At 38.8% G+C, this 21,337-nt stretch overlaps 1 protein-coding gene across 1 annotated transcript in view; it reads left to right on the top strand.

Moving 5' to 3' along the window:
• The window catches only part of FBXO11 (F-box protein 11), a 73,235-nt gene extending 51,944 nt beyond the window's left edge, over positions 1-21,291 (top strand). The window contains exons 10-23 of the mRNA XM_009894813.1: positions 1,390-1,496; positions 1,583-1,720; positions 12,764-12,981; positions 13,298-13,383; positions 13,465-13,559; positions 14,623-14,745; positions 14,848-14,933; positions 15,298-15,374; positions 15,493-15,636; positions 16,560-16,670; positions 17,830-17,937; positions 19,295-19,403; positions 19,783-19,881; positions 19,961-21,291. Of these exons, the coding sequence (XP_009893115.1) occupies positions 1,390-1,496; positions 1,583-1,720; positions 12,764-12,981; positions 13,298-13,383; positions 13,465-13,559; positions 14,623-14,745; positions 14,848-14,933; positions 15,298-15,374; positions 15,493-15,636; positions 16,560-16,670; positions 17,830-17,937; positions 19,295-19,403; positions 19,783-19,881; positions 19,961-20,090 (1,631 nt within the window). The 3' untranslated portion in view covers positions 20,091-21,291. The remainder of the gene's footprint in view (positions 1-1,389; positions 1,497-1,582; positions 1,721-12,763; positions 12,982-13,297; positions 13,384-13,464; positions 13,560-14,622; positions 14,746-14,847; positions 14,934-15,297; positions 15,375-15,492; positions 15,637-16,559; positions 16,671-17,829; positions 17,938-19,294; positions 19,404-19,782; positions 19,882-19,960) is intronic.
• Positions 21,292-21,337: the final 46 nt, after the last annotated feature.

Genomic DNA, 21,337 nt, shown 5'->3' with positions numbered 1-21,337 from the left:
ATTTAGAAACGGTTCAGTGAAAAGTCCTAAAAGATAAAGGAGAAAAATTCAGTTGTAATGAAAAACATACTGACTGCAATTTTGTTACTTTATCAAGAAGAAGGCCGAAGGAGTAAATTGCTTGCACTAAATACGTGCATGCATTGGGTATGGCATATACTGGTATAAAGAGAACCAGTAACTGGGCGCTAAACCTGGAGGAATTCAGATGAGCAATTAAAGTGTAAATTAACAGGGTAACAACTCTGTAACCAGCTAACAAGCTTTATGGTGGTTTCTCAGTTGCTGGAAATATTCAAATCGAAATTAAATGTGTTTCTAAAAGATACGTGCTGAAGTTCCTGTTACTAGAATTAAAGCAGGAATTAATTCAGGGAATTATTATAACCTGTATTATTCATAAGGTCAGACTAGACAATCAAAATAACTTCTTTATGATTTAAAAAAAAAAAAGCTCTGTAAATGACTTTATGAATTATTAAAGTATAGTCTTTGTGGTACTATGCTAGAAGGTAATATGAAAAGTTACTAATAGAGCAGGTACTGACTTGCTTATTTAGTGCTGTTTAATTGCAGGGAAGGTGTGTTACGTAGGCCAGATACCCTGAGATGAGGTCTTACCTTTGTGAAATCACTGTGAATTTGCTGTTGATTTTTAGTGGCCACAGAATTTCATATTTTCATACTTCACGGAGTTCAGGGAATTGAGCTGATCTGATGAAGTCCTGTGCAGTTTGAGTCCTAGTTGCCTGAAAAGAGTTTGTTTTCTGAGTAATGCTATGGTAGCAGAAATCAGCCAAGGAGCTGCAGCAAAGAGCTTTATAATTCAGCTGGGAAGAGACCTGTTGGTTTCTAATATGTAGTTCTGTACTTAAGATTGTGCTGTTTGTCTCCTGCTCATGTTTAGTTAGACAATGTGTCTTTGTATGCTATGAAATTATTATTTGTTTGGGCTCTTTGAAGTACTGGATTATGAAAATTTAAAGGGAAGTAGAATAAGGCAGTAATTAGCATAGAACTTTATTATATTTCAGTTGTCCTTTGTCTTGTGAACAGTCAGTATACAGTGGACCTAACGTAGGGAAATAAATGAGTAAAAACTTTCGTAAGCATTAATTATTACATAAATGATTTTCTCTTCTGGCAGTCATACGCAGCTGCGTAACCTTGGCAGAGTGATTTTTAAAGCAACTCCTACCTCGGTTTTTTGCATCTGCAAAATGATGACATTAGTGGTTTTCTGCCTGTGGCTTGCAATTCTTTGGCACTGTACACGCCAAATCTTTTTTAAATATCAGTTCACACTAACTTTTCTTGCAAAAGCACTGCCAGACTATTTATAAATACACTGTGCTTTGAAGCTATGGTAACTGTACTGTTTTCTTCCAGTTGGCTCTGCAGTATGTGTTAGTGGCCAAGGAGCTTGTCCTACTATTAAACACTGTAACATCAGCGACTGTGAAAATGTTGGACTTTATATTACAGACCACGCGCAGGTATTTTTCGATATCAATTTCTTTACTTTGATAAAATTGTTTTATTGTTCTTGATTCCCATCTTAACTTACATTTTTATTTCCTAGGGAATATATGAGGACAATGAGATCTCCAATAATGCATTAGCGGGGATTTGGGTTAAAAACCATGGAAATCCCATTATCAGACGGAATCACATTCACCATGGACGTGATGTTGGCGTTTTCACTTTTGACCATGGCATGGTAATGTATACGTTTTCTTTTGAAGAAAGAATTGTAGATGTCGCGTAGCTAAAATTGCTAAAATATATTCTTCAAATATTGCCCATCATTGAAGAAATGTTTAAAAAACATGCTTATATATGTCAACAGATGTTTTAAAATATGCCTACTGTTCTCTTGCCCTTCAGTGGGCAACTTCACTTTAGCGACAATTTTAGCTTAAAGAGGTTTAAGCAAGCTTTCTGCAGTTGATTGGCAGCCTGTTACATTGAATTATGTTGCAGTGACAAAATACCTCTTGAAATAGGATGTAAATGGAAGGCTTACATTTACAGTATCGCTTCGTTCTTTTTCCTTTGGAACGGAACAAAAAATAAGGTGCTGGAAGATTTAAAAATGAAATAAAATGCTCTGTGGAGACTTAATCAGTCTTATTTTAACATTAAAACTCTGAAACAAGGTATGCCCAACATCTTTGGGAAGAGGACTTTTCTAACATGGAGTTAGTTGTGCAATTTTAACACAGAATTTTGTTTCAGAATTCAGGTCTTGTTTCATAGAAACGTTTGTTTCTGTGGTGTGAAGGTGATAACTTCCACATACACATAAAGTGTAGTGAGTAATGAGTTTGCATAGCCTTTGAAATAAAAGGAATGGGTTTTTTGCCTGTGAAATAAAAAATTATTATTTGCTGATTCGTTTTAGCACGATATTCTGCATGTCTTCCAAACACTGACAAATCATTGTTTTTCCTGCTTAAATGACAAAGTCCCAGTTCCTTCCACTCAGCTGGCGAAATGAGTGGTTTTCTTCTAGTTACTCTTAAAACAGCAGATCTTTAAGGACGCTTTCCATGGAGTGCAAGAGCCTCTTGATCCTGGGGTGTAAGAAATCGTGAAAGGAAGGCAAGAGACCAGCATGGCTGAGTTGAGACCTGCTGGTCAAACTAAAGGACAAGAAGGAAGTGCAGGGGCAGGTATCCTGGGAAGAGCATAGGGATGCTGCCCAGTTGTGTAGGAATGGGGTCAGGAAGGCCAAGGTGTGGCTGGAGCTGGACTTGGCAAGGGACGCAAAGAATAAAGGCTACTACAGGTATGTCAGCCAGAAAAAGAAGGTTAAAGAAAGCATACCCCCCTAATGAACAAGACTGTCAAACTGGTAACATGGATGAGGAGAAGGCTGAGGTACTCAATAACGTTTTTGCCTCAGTCTTCACTGGCAACCTGTCTTCCCACACCTTTCAAGTGGATGGACTGCAGGATGGGGACTGGGTGAGCAAAGTCCCTCTCCACTGTAAGACAAGATCAGGTTTGTGACCACCTGAGGAACCTGAACATACAGAAGTCTGTGGGACCTGACGGGATGCATCCCAGAGTCTTTAGGGAATTGGCTGATATAGTTGCCAAACCCCTTTCCATGATATTTGAAGAGTCATGGCAGTCAGGTGAAGTCCCTGTTGACTGGAAAACGGGAAACATTGCACCCATTTTTAAAAAGGGTGGAAAGGAGGACCCTGGGAACTACTGAGCTGTCAGCCTCACTTCCGTGCCTGGGAAGATCACGGAACAGATCTTCCTAGAAGCTATGCTAAGGCACACAGAGGACAGGCAAGTGATTCGAGACAGCCAGCATGGCTTCACCAAGGGCAAGTTCTGCCTGACCAACCTGGTGGCCTTCTATGATGGAGTGACTACATCAGTGAGCAAGGGAAGAGCTACGGATGTCATCTATCTGGACTTCTGTAAGGCCTTTGACATGGTCCCCCACAAAATCCTTCACTAAATTGGAGAGGTATGGTTTTGATGGGTGGACTGTTTGGTGGATGAGGAAGTGGCTAGCTGGTTGCATCCAGAGGGTAGTGGTTAACAGCTCAATGTCCAGATGGAGATGGGTGACAAGTAGTGTCTCTCAGGGGTCCATTTTGGGACCAGTACAGTTTAATGTCTTCATCAATGATATAGTGGGATTGAGTGCACCCTCAGCAAGTTTGCAGATGACACCAAGCCGAGTGGTGCAGCTGACACACCTGAGGGATGGGATGCCATCCAGGGGGACCTGGACAAGCTTAAGAAGTGGACCTGCGTGAACCTCATGAGGTTCAACAAGGCCAAGTGCAGGGCCCTGCACCTAAGTTGCAGCAACCCCCAGTACCAATACAGGCTGGGGGATGTAGGGATTCGGAGCAGTCCTGCAGAGAAGGACTTGGTACTGGTGGATGAAAACCTGGACATGAGCTGGTAATGTGCAGTCTCAGCCCAGAAGTCCAACCGTATCTTGGGCTGCATCAAAAGCAGTGTGGCCAGCAGGGCGAGGGAGGGGATTCTGCCCATCTACTCTGCTCTTGTGAGACCCAATCTGAGTACTGCATCCAGCTCTGGAGTCCTCAGTACAGGAGAGACATGGACCTGTTGGAGTGGGTCCAGAGGAGGGCCACAAAAATGATCAGAGGGCTGGAGCACCTCTCCTGTGAAGAAAGACTCAGAGAGTTGGGGTTGTTCAGCCTGGAGGAGAGAAGGCTCTGGGGAGACCTTATTCCAGATTTTCAGTGCTTAAAGGGGGCTTACAAGAAAGATGGGGACAAACTTTTTAGCAGGGCCTGTTGCAGTAGGACAAGGGATAATGGTTTTAAACTAAAAAAGGGTAGATTTAAACTAGGTAGAGGGAGAATTTTTTTTATTATGATGGTGGTGAAACACTGGCACAGGTTGCCCAGAGAGGTGGTAGATGCCCCATCCCTGGAAACAGTCAAGGTCAGGTTGGACAGGGCTCTGAGCAATTTGATCTAATTGAGTATGTTGCTGCTTATTGCAGGTGGGTTGGACTAAATGACCTTTAAAGGTCCCCTCCAACCCAAACTATTCTATGAAAATTACACACACAGAAGTACAAAATGTGATCAGAGTACAACCCAAACTCTTCTATGAAAATTACACACACAGAAGTACAAAATGTGATCAGAGTACAACCCAAACTCTTCTATGAAAATTACACACACAGAAGTAAAAAATGTGATCAGAGTATGGTGAACTAAATGTCAAGCTAAATAAGGGATGCTGAAGTTAATACTGCTCGCTGTCAGATCAAGTGTAATGTTCAAAATCGAGGTGACTTCACATTCCCTCTTGCCTTTACAAGAATACCACAGAATTACGATCTTGCTGTAGGTGTTGGTTACTGCAGGACGTGGAATGCCTGTAACTTTGGTGATAGAGAATAATAACCTGTCTAGTCAGTTGCTTTGGAAGTTGCATTTTTAAAGGTGCTGTAGATAAATGGGAGCCTTTCTCTGGTGCTGTGCTGCTGCTGTACTGAAAACCTCACTGTAACAGACTTGATTTCAGAACGCTTCTGAAGAACGCGGTCATCCAAACCAGTGCATGTTTCACATACTCTGGGATAGTAGTGCATATTCCCCTCCATACATTTTGTTCCTAGCCTTGCTACCTGACGCACTTCTTGCCTAGCTATGGCTAAATATATGCTAGGTCTCTTCTTTGGCAGATGTTCTTCGTAAGTAAGTGCCTTTTGTCATGTAAGTAGTAGTTTTGCTGGTAGATCTTATTTAGTCCCTGAGAAAGATAAATAATACTTGTAAAAATGTAAGCATTAGACACTAATGGCTTTGACTAGCTGAGAAAGATGAGTCCCAAGTCACACTTTTGCAGACATAGCTGGGGTGTAGACTGGACCTCTGTTTCTCATTCCAGTTTTCTCACTTTACCTTCTGACCTTTGGATGCACTGTTCCTTCCATATTCCTCATGTATTTCATCTTGCTGTCACCACCACTCCCTCCTCCTCAGTTTAGTGCGTTCAGAGATCTAACTACAGTAGACATTAATTTTTAGCTTAGACTCCTTCAATGCTTGCTCCAAGGAAACTATAGTCCACCGTTTTTGAAGTAATCTTATTCCTAAATAAAATGTTTAATTCAAGTACTAAATTGCTTTAGCTTTCCTACTGAACTTCTACATGAGGATTTTCTACACTGTGTTATGTGTTGGGGGACTCTTGGCTAGGTCTCAGATGCCTATTGAATAGAATAATCGCTCGTAGTAAGACATTTCTTTGGGGAAATAAATTTCCATAGTTTTGATGAATGGTTAACGCAATTATAGCTAATACATAATGTAGCAAGCTTTCAGAAAAAAAAAATAATGTATTTTTATCATGTGTAAGAGGAAGGAGAGAAGGAGCTGGTTTTTGAAGATCAGTATTTTGATCCCTGGCTGGGTGGTTTTAGGCTTACTAAATTGTGAATCTTTCTTCCCTTTGGTAGGATATCTTTCTTCCCTTGTAAGTACTTGTTCTATGGCTTTAGTTTGAACCGAAATCTAGTCAGGTTCTTGGTGAGCATTGGCAGTCTGGAAATAGTATTAACAGAAAATCCACTGTGGAAAGAAACTAGTGAGGCCTTTCTCCTTTCCACCCAAGTTGCTGGGGAGGTAGGGAAGAGGAGCAATGCCGTACTAGTTGTAGTTGCTTGATTTACAGTTTCCTGGTCTCAGTGGAAGGTAAACAGGGCATGGAATGCTGTTATTTTTGCTGCTGGTGTAAAATCTTCTTGCCAGTGAAAGGTCAGATGTGGTGGGATTCTGCTGTTAGGTGCCTCTTCTCCACTCTCTTAGTTACATCCTAAGGAGCATATTTGTTCTGTGTTGGGCAAAATTATACCAGCCCAGAAGAATGCCATTCTAGCAGTCTTCTGACAGATTTCTTTACAGCATTTTATATTCTCTAGAAATTTAGTTGTTTTGGCCATTTTGCAAAGAGTGCTGGTAGACTTAAGAAGTTATGTCTTTGTTTTCTATTATCTCATTGTTTGGACATTGCCACTGCCTCATTTAAGCTGTATTAGCATACTGTATAAGCACTTCTAATCAGCTTCAGTGACTACCTATATCCATACATCCCTCTAAGACTTAAACAGGCTCAGAAACACGTAACGAAGTGATTTCAGCTACAGAAAAGCTGGTAAAGGAGAGTACTTCAATAACTCCTGGAGGGGTTATGCCTGTATGTAGTCTTGAGGGTTAACTGGAAAGTTTGTCTAGGAGCTACTTCTTTTTTAAGTACTGAAGTATAACTATTAAATATATGAGTATTGAAATATTTAAAAGAAATAAAAATAAAAAGCCAGCCTGAATTCACTTGATTCATTTGAAATAAAAATGTATTTGATCTGTTTTCTTACTGGTGGAATGCCTGTTCCAGTGCTGTGATCAGTGTGGTATCACAAGCAAAATGGAATAGAGAGAAATTTTTTTGTTTAAAGGAAAGACTAGCACATTAAAGAGAACATGTGAATAATATTTATCTCAGCTGCAAATGTTATTGAAATCTTTCTTAGTCATAAACTCCTTTGAAAGATTCCCCCCCTTCCATGTCAAAGTCTGCTTTTGGCAGCGTTCTCTGTTCTGTATGATGCTAGTGATAGAGTTGATGTAATGACATCATTGGCAATGTTTGCATGCTTTTCCAGTGACATGGTATCTTTCAGGTACAAATTCTACATACCTAAACAAATTAATGGATTTTCTATGTTTACTTGTCTTGCTTCCCTTCTGTTATTTTTGGGTGTGTATTTTTTTTTTTTGTTGCTTGTGACTGTGAAGTGGGAGAAGTACATTCCAGTGCTGAATTCCTAACCTACACGTTCTTTTCCCGTGGGTTTCTGTGCTCAAGTGCTGGCTCTGAAAGGTTCAAGAGGGCTTTGTTTTTCAGTTTCATGCTCTCAGACCGTCCTTTGTGTTTTGATACTTGTAGAAACTTAACCTCTTATTTTTAAACTGGCAATATTCTGATGTTTGCCTTAGTGCTTGTGCCAAATGTTTAACAAGCAGGCATTAAAAATGCAGCATGGCATTGGCAGCCCTTGGTGTGCCTTATGCTGACCTCTCTTGCCAGTCGCCTGAGACGAGTTACCACACATTTGTATTTGGTAGTTGTATGCAGACAACAGAGAAGTTCCAATTTACTGTAAGAATAGGTGCAATTTTGTAGTTTAAAGCTGAGATCTAGGCATAAAAGTTCTCATTTTCATTTCTCCCAAATAGGAAACGTAGCACTCTTGCTTGTTTGGTTTTTTTCTTTTTGATGAAAGAGAAGTATAGTTGTGTGTGTCTAAGTTGGGTAGTTGTGACTAGTTGACAGCTCAGTCTTTTAAATACTTTTAAATTGTCTGATTTGTGGTATGTATATAAAGTCTAAAAAATATAAATTAAACTTATGCCAGTTTCTATACAGACTATATAAAAACTTAGTTGGCCTTTTGCTGCAATAGCAGATTTTTCCTATGCACTAAAAATAAAGGGTTTGTTTTGCATCTTGAATGTGGTTTTCTCTATGCCGCATTTGGATTTTTATAAAAGCCACTAACTCTCGAATAAAGACCATTTCAGGCTTTGGAAGGCAAACTTTTATAAACGTAGTTTTTATGCTGTCAGTCACACTTATTATTTCTATTTAATTAAGTTGATACAGAATCAGATACTTTTTAGCAGTTCATTTCTTTCTGTCTGGGTCTCATGGTTTTCTTCCTTACCCTGTTGGGAATACAAGTGTCAATAAATATTTAGGAAGTGTTAAAGCTTGCAGAATTATCTTTTTTTCTCCTTTTCTTTAATACCTTTATTGTCCAAATAATAACATGAAATCCATCTGTGTTTCTGTAATGTTGTGATCTTTGAGACAAAGAAAGAAAACAAGCCCTTTTAGAAATACATGGGGAAAAAATTCCTCTGAGAAGAAAAGTAGTGAACAAAGTCCCATCAGTTATAAGTTTTAACCCTCGTGCATTTCAAAGCAGTGTTTGTTAGACTAGATAAAATGCAGAAAGCAAAAAAAGCCCCCAAGTTCAAGTATTGAGTTAGTCTTGATGTAAAAAGTCTTCTGAGCTTGACCAGCTGTGCAGGAACTCTCCTTTGTCACCACATCAGCTTTTTCTGTATACTAAGTAGTGTGTGGAAACATCAACAGTACCATTACCGTGGTGTTATCTGTTTGTGATTTTTTTTTTTTTTTTTTTTTTCTCTGCTCAGATCTTACCAGGCTGCAGCAGTGTGGTGTTGCCCACGCATTCTGTCCCTGTAGCTGTCATCTTGTGCCCACAGCTAATGCTTTGCCTGGTATTTTAAATAAATTAGATGTACAGAGCTACTTTTTAATATTTAGTCTTTTTCAAGCTGAAGGCTACTGCTAGGGTATTTTGAGTCTCCTTACACTTGGTATTTCTGTGTAAGATTGTAATATTTTTCCACATGCATCTTTTATGCCTTCTTCCTTATTAATCCCAGGGGTTTCTTTTTCTTACTAAGCAATCCCGGCACTGCCAGGTGCTGCGTCCTCCAGGTTCTTCCACTGCTAGTTGATGCATTATAACCAGAAACCATCACAAACACAAGTAAAACACCCAGCGCGCTTGCAAATCATTCTTAGAAGGAGGTGGAGGCAATATAACACTTGTGATCCCTCTGCAGATGAGTATTTGACCTTCCTGACCTTAATAGTCGCCTGGCAGAGTCTCCATAAAGGATCTGGGCTTGAGTTGCCCGGCAGCTGCACAGAGCTGAAGAGCTGCAGGTTGGGCAGCCCGTGTGTGCTGTTAGACAGAAGTGGTACGAAAGGGAACAGACTGTTTCTAATGGTGTTACTGGTTATACCTGGAGCTGGCAGTAAGCTTTGGGTTTGCGAACAGTGTTAGTGGGCCCTATGGATAGTAGGTCATTTAACTCCATACCTAGAAACACAATTTCCGTGTTATTTCCTTGTTAACAAAATATTTGTTAACTGGGGGTGTCTTAAAGACTGAGATAAGTTTAGCGCTTCTCCCTAGAGCATGAACTTGGGCCAAAGAAGTTGTTGGTTTCAGCAGAGAATGGCATGGGAAATAAGCAGTCTGGGAATGAGGTGGTTGCTCAGGACTGTCGAAGCGCTCATGTTTCTGACAAACAGCAATTCTGTTGGATTAAATCTGAATTTAGTTTAATAATTATGCACACAGGTGGTGTTCAGACATGGTCTCGACAAGTGGAAAAATACACTGGGTTTAACTGCATCAGCTCCAAGTCAGCAGTTCAGCTTAAGCTCTCTCTGCTTGAGGTGGACTGGACTTTTTAATGCAGTTTCTCTTTATGAATATCAAATGTTACAGGATCTCACCTAGCAGAAAGCCAGCCTTATAGAGGAATCTGAGATACAGTTCCACTTTTTTTTTTTCTTCTCCCCCTTTTGAAGAACACTTCTTTCACAGAGTCTTACAGCAAATTCTCAGTTTCTTCTGAATCAGCAGTCCTGCTTTTTTCAAGAAGGTACAAGAGCAATCATTTTGAAGGCTCCAGTTTTTGCTTTTTGAAGAAATGACACTTGTACTCTGCTGTCAAATGATGTTATGGTATTCTAGGACATAGTGGGCAGAGTACAATTAATCTACAGGTACCTCTTTTGTTCCTCTCTGAAGTTGAATATTATGTAGATACACTGGGACACAAGGAGAAGTGAAGGAGCTTTCTCCTTCATTTCATTTCCAAGCACAGTATATGGTATTATTTTCAAGAACTAAAAGTATTTATACCAAAATTTCCTTAATGTTAAATAACAGCATTTGCTGAAGCTCGTGAAGATACTGCTGACCACATGATAAAGGCTCTGATTGTTTGCAACTTCTAGATGGCATCGGAAATGGCTGTGATGATGCACATCCAAAATACCTCTTTTCCTGCGTCATGTTGCTGTAGTCACAATGTATTTGGCACTCAAAGGGAAGATAATGTGTGAAGCGATTAAGAAAGATACCAGGCCATGGATATTTTAATTGAAATTATGTATTCCATTAAGACGGTTAAGCTTTACTTTATACCAATTTGTCATCTTTCTTAAGTGTCTCTGAGGGATTCATTTTAAGTGAAAATGAGGGGGGAAAAAAAAAGTGGTTCCTCTTGGGATAAGAAGTCCCGAAGACTGTCTGTTGGCATGAAGGTGTATTTCTGAGTTCTCCCTTTAGATTCCCCTGTCTGATAGTGTGTAGCTTCCTTGAAAACTCTGAAAACATCTTGACTCGCTCTGAAGAAATCTCATCCTTAAGTCCTTGAAAAAAATATATTCTGAATATTTACAGAAAGTAGGATTTTTCCATTTGACTTATTTGTCATCCAGAGGGGCCTGGGGAGCCAAGCTGTGCACGCTGACAGTACTTTTTTGGAGACTGTTTAATCAATGCAGTGCTTTTTCTGGCTGCAGCCCTCAAAGTAGGGAGAAGTGCATGCTGTCTTGATTTCCTCATTGAACTGTATGTACTTCTGCTTTTTGCAATTAAAATACGTTTGATGAAGTCCCTTAGCAATTCACATAAGTAATACAGCACTGAAACAGAGTGCTTTAAACCTAGGCTGGCAGTAACTGAGTAATTTCTGTGTGGTAGGTAGTAGAAACTCCAGTACTGAGGTGTGCGTGGTAGTAGGTGATGTGAGTGCAGCCACTGGAATCCAGGTACACTGAGCAGTAGAAGGAATTGTGGGTTTTTTGTAGTTGGCAAGTAAAACAAGTCTCACAGTTAGCAAGACCAAGTAGATAACTTAGGTGACTACAGGAAAAACAGTATTTGGACAAGGTGCCTATGAAAAAGTCACGCCCCTTTCCTTTTGGGTCAGATGTTTTACCTATATACATATTATCAGTTCATTGAACAGATAATCTTTTGCATGATGAGCACTGATAGTGCGAAAACTTTAGTTGGAATCATATAGATTGTTTATACTATGGGTGGCTTTGCAGAGCACAGAGACACAGATACCTAGGAGAAAAGAAAGAACTAAGATTGGTTCACATTATCTTTCAACCGTGTGTTGTTGGATGTAAGGGGCAGTGCAGTTTTGGTCGTTTGTCAGCAGCAGAGTACTGCTTTGAACGGCATGTGCTCTGTTTTTAGTCTTGCCCTCTGTAGCTGCCTGCTGGAGATAGTCTGGGTTAGAGCTTTCAAGGGCTTGCATGCGAGCCATCCACAAATTAAAACACATCACTTGGTGATTGTCTACCATCTCTAGTAAGAGATGCTTCCTCTTTTTCAGCTGTTTAGTCTCTATTCTTTTAGTTAGGCAAAACATCCATATAATGTCAATAAAGTTCACCTCAAAGAATAGGTTGAATTTTAGTATCAAAATGTTCTAAAACTGTGTCAGAAAAATGCTCTGAAAGGACTGACACAAGTACTTTTCATGGCCCTGGAATGAACTAGAATCGGAGAAATTGTTGGGCAGAATACAACCATTTTGCCAGAGGAATGTTCAGGTGGACCAGTTTGCTGTGCTGCTCCATGAGTGCTTGTAGCAGAAGGAGCATGCCTATGCCTGGGATGGCTTTGGGGAATGTCTGGTTTTTTTGGTTTTGTTTTTTTTTCATAGCTATGCTGCTTATAAAACATTTGTTTCAATACAGTTTTGTTGTAGGCCTATTACTATAGCAGTATCTAAATGGAAATGTACACCATTTAAAAAGGGGGGGGGGGGAGGAGGAGTTTACCAGTTGGCCACTCAGACCAATCCAACCCTGGAAAAATTACTCATCTCCCACATCCAGATGTATTTATTCTGACCAGTTATTTCAAAGACATTTTGGACGCTTCTTCCAAATATATTTATTCTTACCGAATATATGTGGTTCTGGGTCTGAAAATAAGTAGGTAGTCTTCTCTGTAGCACTGTCCTTTTTATATTGGACCTGTGGGCCTGATGGCCTTTGATAGGATTCTGATCCTTCGGAGCTGCTAAGGAAACCTGATATTCAGTCCTCTTCAAGGTGCTATATCAGAGTTGCCATTTTTTGGTGGTATTCTGTGGGTAGTAATAAATAGCAATGCAAACACAGTGTCTTTGAAACAGTATTTTATTGGGGGGTGGCGAACATAGAGTAGCAGGAGCTGCTTTAATTAGCTATATAACTACTTAAATATTGTCCATTTTGGTACTGTTTCCTTTTAAATGAGGATTGTATTTAGAAGGGAGGGAGGGTAGGGAATAACCTTCTTTTTAAAAAGGACTTTTACAGGAAACTGCATGTTTTGTGTCTTAAGGGTTATTTTGAAAGCTGCAACATACATAGAAACAGGATAGCAGGTTTTGAAGTGAAAGCATATGCCAATCCTACGGTAGTGCGGTGTGAAATCCATCACGGCCAGACTGGAGGAATCTATGTTCATGAAAAAGGAAGAGGACAATTCATAGAGAACAAAATCTATGCAAACAATTTTGCAGGTGTTTGGATTACCTCAAACAGTGACCCAACAATAAGGTATCATTTTCCTCATTGATATTTTACTACTTAAAAGAAGAGATTTGATGGAGATGGGAAAAGTGTGATTTTATTTCATTTATTTATAATGAACTGTAAATACGCCTATATATGTAAAAATGACATTTCTGCCTGTGTGCGATTGAACATCATTTTTTAGTTTGCATATGTACTTGGAAATATGTTTCTCAAAATGACAGAACCTAAATTCTCTATTTTAAATCTGAATATTGTACAGTCCTAGATACTACATAAATGTACAGTATTGTACAGTGTATTATAATCATTTCATAACGTAGATACTTTTGTTTCTTAGGGGAAATGCAATTTTTAATGGGAATCAAGGTGGTGTTTATATCTTTGGTGATGGAAGAGGCCTTATTGAAGGAAATGACATTTATGGTAAGCTAATTCGCTTATTCCATCTTGAATTCTGAGAAAAATTAGGATGTAAGTTGTATTAAATAACATTTTTGTTAACAGGTAATGCATTAGCAGGAATACAGATTCGAACAAACAGCTGTCCCATAGTCCGACACAACAAGATTCATGATGGTCAACATGGTGGAATTTATGTAGTAAGTATTACCTACAAACAGGCATACAAACTTCTTTTCTGTTCATATAAATGTTGGAAAATGGTACTCTATGTAAAATGTTTGAGTGTACTTGCAGTGACTGCATGTCTTACATTATAAACTAAGGTAATTGTAATAGACTGAAGCTGGTGCTGATATTTAAAAGATGAAGGCTCTTATGAATGTCACTAAATTATTTCTATTACAGAGTAAAAGATTTAAAATGGGATAAATGACAGAATTTCACCATTTCTTGGTTAAAAGCTTTTTAAAGGTTTAGTTTTCATAGTAGTTTGTCATTATTTTAAAAAAAGGAGTTAGAAATCTATTCAGCTTTTTTGAAGTATGTGTTTACCACTAACCTCAGGAAATACTATTTTTTTTACCTTCAGGATGATATACATTGCAATTGCCGTACGGTCGTGTATTGTAAAAGTGAGGAATAAAGCACAATTTCCAGCGTGTGCAAGGGCTCTGCTAATTGAACTGAAAGAGCTGTTGGGTTCTCTCAAGCAATATCAGATTTTGAGAAATATTTGCTTATCTTTCTGCCAAAGTCACCTAGGGTTCAGCTAATGCTGCAAGTGTGCAGCTTCATCTGTTGACTCTGTAAATCTAACCAGAACAGCTTACCCTGACCAAGAATACTATTGCTTTACTTTTAAGCACAAACAGGTGGTAAAGATAGTTACCTTAAGAGACATGCCAATTTTTTGTCAGTCTGGTGGACAGGGTTGGGTGTAGGTTTAAGTGCCAGGTGCCACAGCGGTCAACTGATTGCATGGCACTGGGGAGGTGGTACCTCTTCTACTAAGAGCTAGCAGAGATTTCCAAATACTACTGCAGAGCCTTAAAATATAATGACTTACATGCAGAGTGTTCTTTGCTTCATGGCAAATGTTCAAAATCATGATGTACTTTAAAAAAAAAATGTACTCAAATAGAAAAGAATTACTTTGCTCTCTACAGTAAAGAAGCCATGTTGAGGAGGGATGGGTACAGCCAGAAAAACAGTATTGGCAGTTAGCAGGTTTTCTCAACTCTTAAATTGTCTTGCATTTAGCATGAAAAAGGACAAGGTGTGATTGAAGAAAATGAAGTTTACAGCAATACTTTGGCTGGAGTCTGGGTGACAACAGGGAGCACTCCAGTCTTGAGGAGAAACAGAATACACAGTGGGAAACAAGTGAGTTTTGCTCTGTGGTTACAAGGGGGCCACAGAGAAGAAAGTTCTGTGTTTTTACGTTTCATGACTTTGGAACTAATAATTTAATTCTTGATGTGTTAGGTTGGAGTTTATTTTTATGACAATGGACATGGCGTGTTAGAAGACAATGACATCTATAATCACATGTACTCAGGGGTTCAGATAAGGTAAAATGCATTCTGATTTTATGACAAAACAGACTCAGCTTGTTTTGTGCTCTTTTGTGTCCTTTTAACTGTTCTTGACATTTTGTTTCTAAAATAACTTTTTGAAATCCAATATGTCTGAACATCCTCTGCTTCAACTTCTAAGAAAGTCATCACTAGTACAGCCTGGCTATTGACTAGAATGTGTGGCCCTTCTAGTCCGTAAAGCTAAAATATGTTTGCATGTTGGGAAATAACCATATTTTAGTATGATTTTTTTAAGCAGTGAGATCCATGGGGTACTTCTGTAGAGGTGTTTTAAATGTTTGGCCTTGGGAGATGGTAAACCATTTTAAATGACTACTTTGATTACATTTCTCTCTAGAACTGGAAGCAACCCCAAAATTAGACGCAACAAGATCTGGGGTGGTCAGAATGGTGGTATTCTTGTCTATAATTCTGGTAGGTTGGTTTTTTTTTCCCCACATTTATCCAGAATCGTTTATGTTCTGCAATATTATCTCTTCCCATTTAGTATCCTTTTTGATTTTATTTTTTTCCACCCTTCCTTCAATTTTAGGGCTTGGATTTATAGAAGACAATGAAATTTTTGATAATGCAATGGCTGGTGTATGGATTAAAACAGACAGTAATCCTACACTAAGAAGAAATAAAATCCATGATGGAAGAGATGGAGGCATCTGTATATTTAATGGGGGAAGAGGTAGGTTTTTTTTCCCTTACCGGCATATACTGAATATTCTGGATAAGAGTTTAATTTCAGATTAAGCGGTGTCCTTTTAAAGTGCTCTTTAGAAACCTAGCTCTTGTCTTCTGAAGTAATAAAATAGTTATAACAAACATCCACTGATGGTTTTTAGCCTTAATTACATTAGTAATACTGAAATCTGTGGGAGGCAGAGAGATAATGAATCTCATCCAAGACGACTGGTAGATTGCTGCTTAGGACAGTCCTTTTATCCCATCTGCTTTTGTAAGCTTTGCCATTTGACTGAAAGACAGTATTGAATTCAAGTCATGTAGCCAAAATCGTGCATTTGAACAGTTCTGGTTCTGCCAGTGTCAAAGATTTAGGGGAAAAACAAGATCTTTAAGGAGTCTCTTGTATACTTGTAAATTTAGAAGTGGTCTTCCTCTGAAGTGCCTGAACCGTTGTGTGTCCTGATAGTAGGTTCTGATGTTTTGTAGATAATCACTTGCTGTAAATGAGCTTTAATTTTAAGTTAAACATTCTACAGTAATCCTGTCCTGCAGTAACAAAAATGCAAGTTAAGCTTTGCTTTGGCAGGCTGCTCATTTTAGAGGATGAGAACAGAAAGATGTTAGAAAAATTGAAGAAAATCTTGGAAAGTGAAAAGACAATGTTTCCTCAAAAATGAAATGGAATTGTCTGTAATGGTGCATACGATCCCAAATTCTATTCTGTACACTGAAAAAATACACATATGATTATACACTGAGCATTACTTTAAATTTGTGTCACTAACTTCAGTGCTATTGGTGGGTACTCCCCAAATGAATTAGCAGGATGGTGATAAATGAGATCTTTTGAAGATACTTCACAGGATGGTTACAGGTAAGGAAATGTTAACAAGCTCAAATGTCACGTTTGTTGGTCTGTCATAGGTCTTCTGGAAGAGAATGATATCTTCAGGAATGCTCAAGCCGGTGTTCTTATCAGCACCAATAGCCACCCTGTGCTAAGGAAAAATCGAATATTTGATGGATTTGCTGCAGGTTTGTGTTGTTTAAATCGAATTTTGAAGTGCTAGCGCTCTTCACAAAGCTAACTCTTGAGTTTCTTTACCCCACGGTATTTAGACATTTTAACAGAGATTGGTATATCCTTCAGTGTATTCTAGAAGACATTTGAGAATTCACAATTGTAGCCAGAATATCTTTACAGGGGTCTCTGTTGTTTCTCAACAGGCTAGTAATTCCATATATGCTGCTTTCTCAGTTTTCTGTGAAATAATACTTTATTTTATTTTAGAAGTCATTGATAAAGTTGTTTAGGACATATTTATAGTTGATCTGCTGGATGCTGGTTTGAATATTTTAATACTGCTTTAAAACTAGGAAACAGCAAATATACATTTTAAAGATATTTGAATTGCATCTCAAGTTCAACTTTCTCATTCCACAAACTTGAAAAATTACTAAAATGAGCATTTCTTACTCCAAAAGAGATGAAGAAAGAATGTTTGACAGTGATTTTGGTGCAATTTTACTATTTAATGATCGCAGTTCCATAGCTCTTGCATTCCGTTCCATTTCAACTAAAATTGCATTCTTGAGTTTTCTCCCATCTTTCTTTCAGAAGAAGCAAGTTTTCTGAGAAGAGCCTCTAAAGGTGTTGTTTCAGTGTGGTGGGGGGGAAGGATAGGTTGCTGTCAAGAGCAGTCCCGGACAAATGACTTGGAAGACACGGGTTACTGATAAAAGCTAAGATTTAAATAAACGAATTGTAGGTGCCCATCTTGAGAACTTTTTTTAAAAGATATTTTTAAAAGGGTAAGGTATGTGCTCAAGAACTTTCAAATATATGTGAAGGTGACAGCTTTAAGCACCCAAAAATCACATCCCCCTCGAAAATACATGATCGTAGTACCATTTTATTATCCGATAAACTAGTAGTGTATTGTTACTACCAGAAGCCGCGCATGCCAGCTGCAGCTCTTTGAAAGGATTCAACAGAAGTATTTGAACCTCAGTTTCATAGCAAATTACAGTGCAATTTCTAGTTATGTCATTTTCCTTTTTTCCCATGAGTTTACAATGGTTTAAAAAAAACATGAACAAACTACAGATCATGAGAGAGGTAAAAATGCACTATGTCTAAGGATTTAACTTTCCCACTTTCTTTTTTCTTCTTTGTTCCCCTGACCCAATAAAGGTATTGAGATAACAAATCACGCAACTGCAACATTAGAAGGCAATCAGATTTTCAACAACCGCTTTGGAGGTTTATTTCTAGCCTCTGGTGTCAATGTCACGATGAAAGGTGAGCTTCTGCCCTCGTTGGTTGTGTGTGTTCACTTTGCATTTTTTTAATTTGGTGCTGTGTTTTGGGTTTATTGTACCCTTTCTTCCGGTTTTGGCTTAGAATTGCTACCACCTTAAGCTGAGATGTAACAGGGTTTCAACTGAAGGCAATAAGCCAAGCTAAACTGCCTTGGGTTTTTAGACAGCTAGACACTTTCGAAGGTAACTTAAGGTTTTCCTATCATATTAAAACTCTGTTGTTAGCTCTTTTGTCTCCAGATTGTTTCCAAACTGGTTACTGGTCTTTGGCCCATCTCAAATTCTAATTCTAAGTTAGTATAATGGAAAGTCTTTTGTCACATATCTGAAAACAAGTGTCCAGGAAAGAAACGTGCCTCTCGCTTGGCTTTTAGGATCTAAAAGCAGGAATATTCACAATCCTGAATCACTTTTTTCAGAAAGTAGGCACAGTTTACATACATAAAATTCCCACGTATAGTGATGAAGTGTGTATGAGACAAGATCCTCTTGGAGGAGATGGGAGTGATGGTTTGAATGCCAGTCAGCTCCAGGAGGTTATTCTAGGAGAAAAAGGGTCAGTTTTGCAAAATTTTTACCTGCTTGGCTTTACTTGCTGCTTTTTCCTGTATATTCTTTACACCACTTAAAAGACGAGCTGTGGCTCCCTGCTTCACAGCTCCTGGGCTTACTGACTGCATCAGTCAGCGCTGTGATGCTACTGGGAGCAGACAAAACTAGTTTGAGGTGCGCTTTGGGACTTGACTGAAGATCCGGTAGCTGAGTAACAGAGAGGGTTATCAAATCCGCTATGCCTTGAGACAAATCTTTTAAATGCTGGAGGTGGTCAGACCGAATTCCCACTTCCGTTGTGTTGGAAAGTGCCTTATTCTTTAACTCCCCTGGGGTAAAGGCCGTGCTTTTCTGCTTTCTAAGGGAGGTGTACAAGTCCTCATGGTAGATGAGAGGCTTTCAAACATTTGGTTTTCAGACTTCTCAACAGAAAATACAAGCCTGATAGGAAGGCTTGTTTTCCTAACCATTTATTCACAAACCAGTTCACAGAGTATTTAAATGAAGGCTTATCAGGTACTTTAAGCAGTGTGTGCAGAGAGGAACAGTCTGTCTGGTCAGAGGAGCGCACTGCACTGTCTGGGCATCTGCCTTGTCGTCTGCCATTGAGGTTTTGATATGCTTAAATGACAAAACTAAAATGCAGGCATAGGACTAACTGTTCCTAATGGGTTTAGCTCTTAAAAAGCGGGGGAGAGGGGGTTGGCTCTGCTTTAATGCTTCAAGAAAAAAACTGATTGATCCAGGTGTGATTAGTTCTTGGCTTTCTTTTTTCCCCCCAACAGACAACAAAATAATGAACAATCAAGACGCCATAGAAAAAGCTGTCAGTAGAGGCCAGTGTTTATATAAGATATCAAGTTACACCAGCTATCCGATGCATGACTTCTACAGGTAACAGGTTCTTTTCTGTCACCTACACTTTCAAATAAACACAATTTCTCTTTTAGCAAGACCCCTAAAACAGTTGCCATATGTCTGTTCGCACACAAACGTGTGCTCTTCCTCAACTTCAACGGAAGAGCATTAAACAAGTTCCCATTGTCTTGACGAAAATGTATTGTTACTGTGACCCTGAGCCTAAGCAGAGCAGAGTTGCTTTTTTTTGAAACAAGCAACCAAAAGTATGCCACGACATTCAAGTTCATGTAAAATTCTCAAGTTTTGCACACATCCTTCCTTTGGTGCTGTTCTGCCCCCACGCCCTCCCCCGAGCACTTCACTCAGCTCGTGAGTTTTTGATTCATGCCTAACATGATGCATTTTGCTTCAGATGTCACACCTGTAACACCACAGACCGCAATGCCATATGTGTGAACTGCATTAAGAAGTGCCATCAAGGACATGACGTAGAATTCATTAGACATGATAGGTACGTTTCAAAAGCGTATGTTGAGCAAACTCTGACAACGCGAGTAAAGCAGAAACTAAAGAGCTCTCTTTCTTTGTAGGTTTTTCTGTGACTGTGGTGCTGGAACACTGTCTAATCCCTGTACGCTTGCTGGAGAGCCTACACACGATACAGATACACTATATGACTCTGCTCCACCTATAGAATCTAATACATTGCAGCACAACTGAATTCCTTTCAGAAAGAAAGTCCTGCCATTCTAATATCATAACTATTAAAACTTTTTTTTTGGAGGAAGTTATACTTGCCCATTTCTGCAGAAAGAGACTGTATTAAAGCGGATGTGTGAGGTGTTGACACTATGGAGCTCAACCTACCAAAAAAGAAAGTGGCAATATGTTGACTCAGGATAACAGAACTGGGCGTTTTAGCATTACTGTGTAAACAAAGACTTTGAAGGGACAGAAGTGAAGAAAAATAAGCTGCAATTTTGTACAGATACCAACTTCTGAAAGCTGGTGTTTTTACAAGTAGCATTGAAACGCAGTCCAATTTGCAGTAGTACTATTCTGTAGACAAGCAGCATTCTTTGTTGCTGCCTTTATGGACATGGGTACCAATTGCTTTTGTAACATGGTAAAAAATGTGAGCTAGCACTTCTGCATTTCTTTTGATTTTTTAACATTTATTCAGATTGAGAAATATGATTTTAATGCTTTAATCTCATGTAGTTTGTTTCTAATTTCAAGCAAAAAAATCTTATTGTACTTGAATGTGTCCTGTTTTGTTAGCACACCTAGACTTGCTGTAACTGTACTCATGTCCCAGTATGTACGTTCTTTCTATGAAAGAGAAAACACTAATCTTAAATTATATCCAGCAATTTTTCTGGTGTCCTCTGAAGTTAGAATAATCTCCTTCCCTGCCCCAGCAATAGTCTGTACTCAAACCACCCTAACAAAAGAGCGAGTGTTTTAATGAGACTTCCTAGACTATAATGCACTATAAAACAAAGTACCCATGTAACTAAGTTTTGTGAATGAAATTTTACTATGTTTTAAAGTACACGGTAGAAAGTCTCCTCAAAACAGTCTTGTACTTTACTCTGTTCATAGTTTTTTTTGAACAGTCTGGACATTACTTACATAACCTGCTGGAAATCACAGCAATTTCCTGCTCTAATGAAGCTGAGACAAGTATATATACAGCCCTATACAGTTTCATAGCTTTTTTCCATTTATGTGTATTGGTGACAGTGGGTAATCAACAGCCTGAAAGTGTATGCATGTACCATAACATCTAGACTTAATATATTGTGGAGTACTCAATAACCATTATGTAGAGGGTAGGTAAGAATTAAAGGGTTTAATTTCCTAGGAAAGACAATGGAAAAATGGTCATTTTTAAAAAATAAAGTTTATTAGATCATAACTTTGTCTGATACCACCTTCTTGAGAAACCGCCACTACAAAACGCT

The sequence above is a fragment of the Charadrius vociferus genome, unplaced genomic scaffold (assembly GCF_000708025.1).
Source record: "Charadrius vociferus isolate BGI_N301 unplaced genomic scaffold, ASM70802v2 scaffold411, whole genome shotgun sequence".
Classification (NCBI taxonomy): Eukaryota; Metazoa; Chordata; class Aves; order Charadriiformes; family Charadriidae; genus Charadrius; species Charadrius vociferus.
The sequence above is the reverse complement of the archived record's forward strand: the minus strand, read 5'-3'. Positions and strand labels throughout refer to the sequence as shown.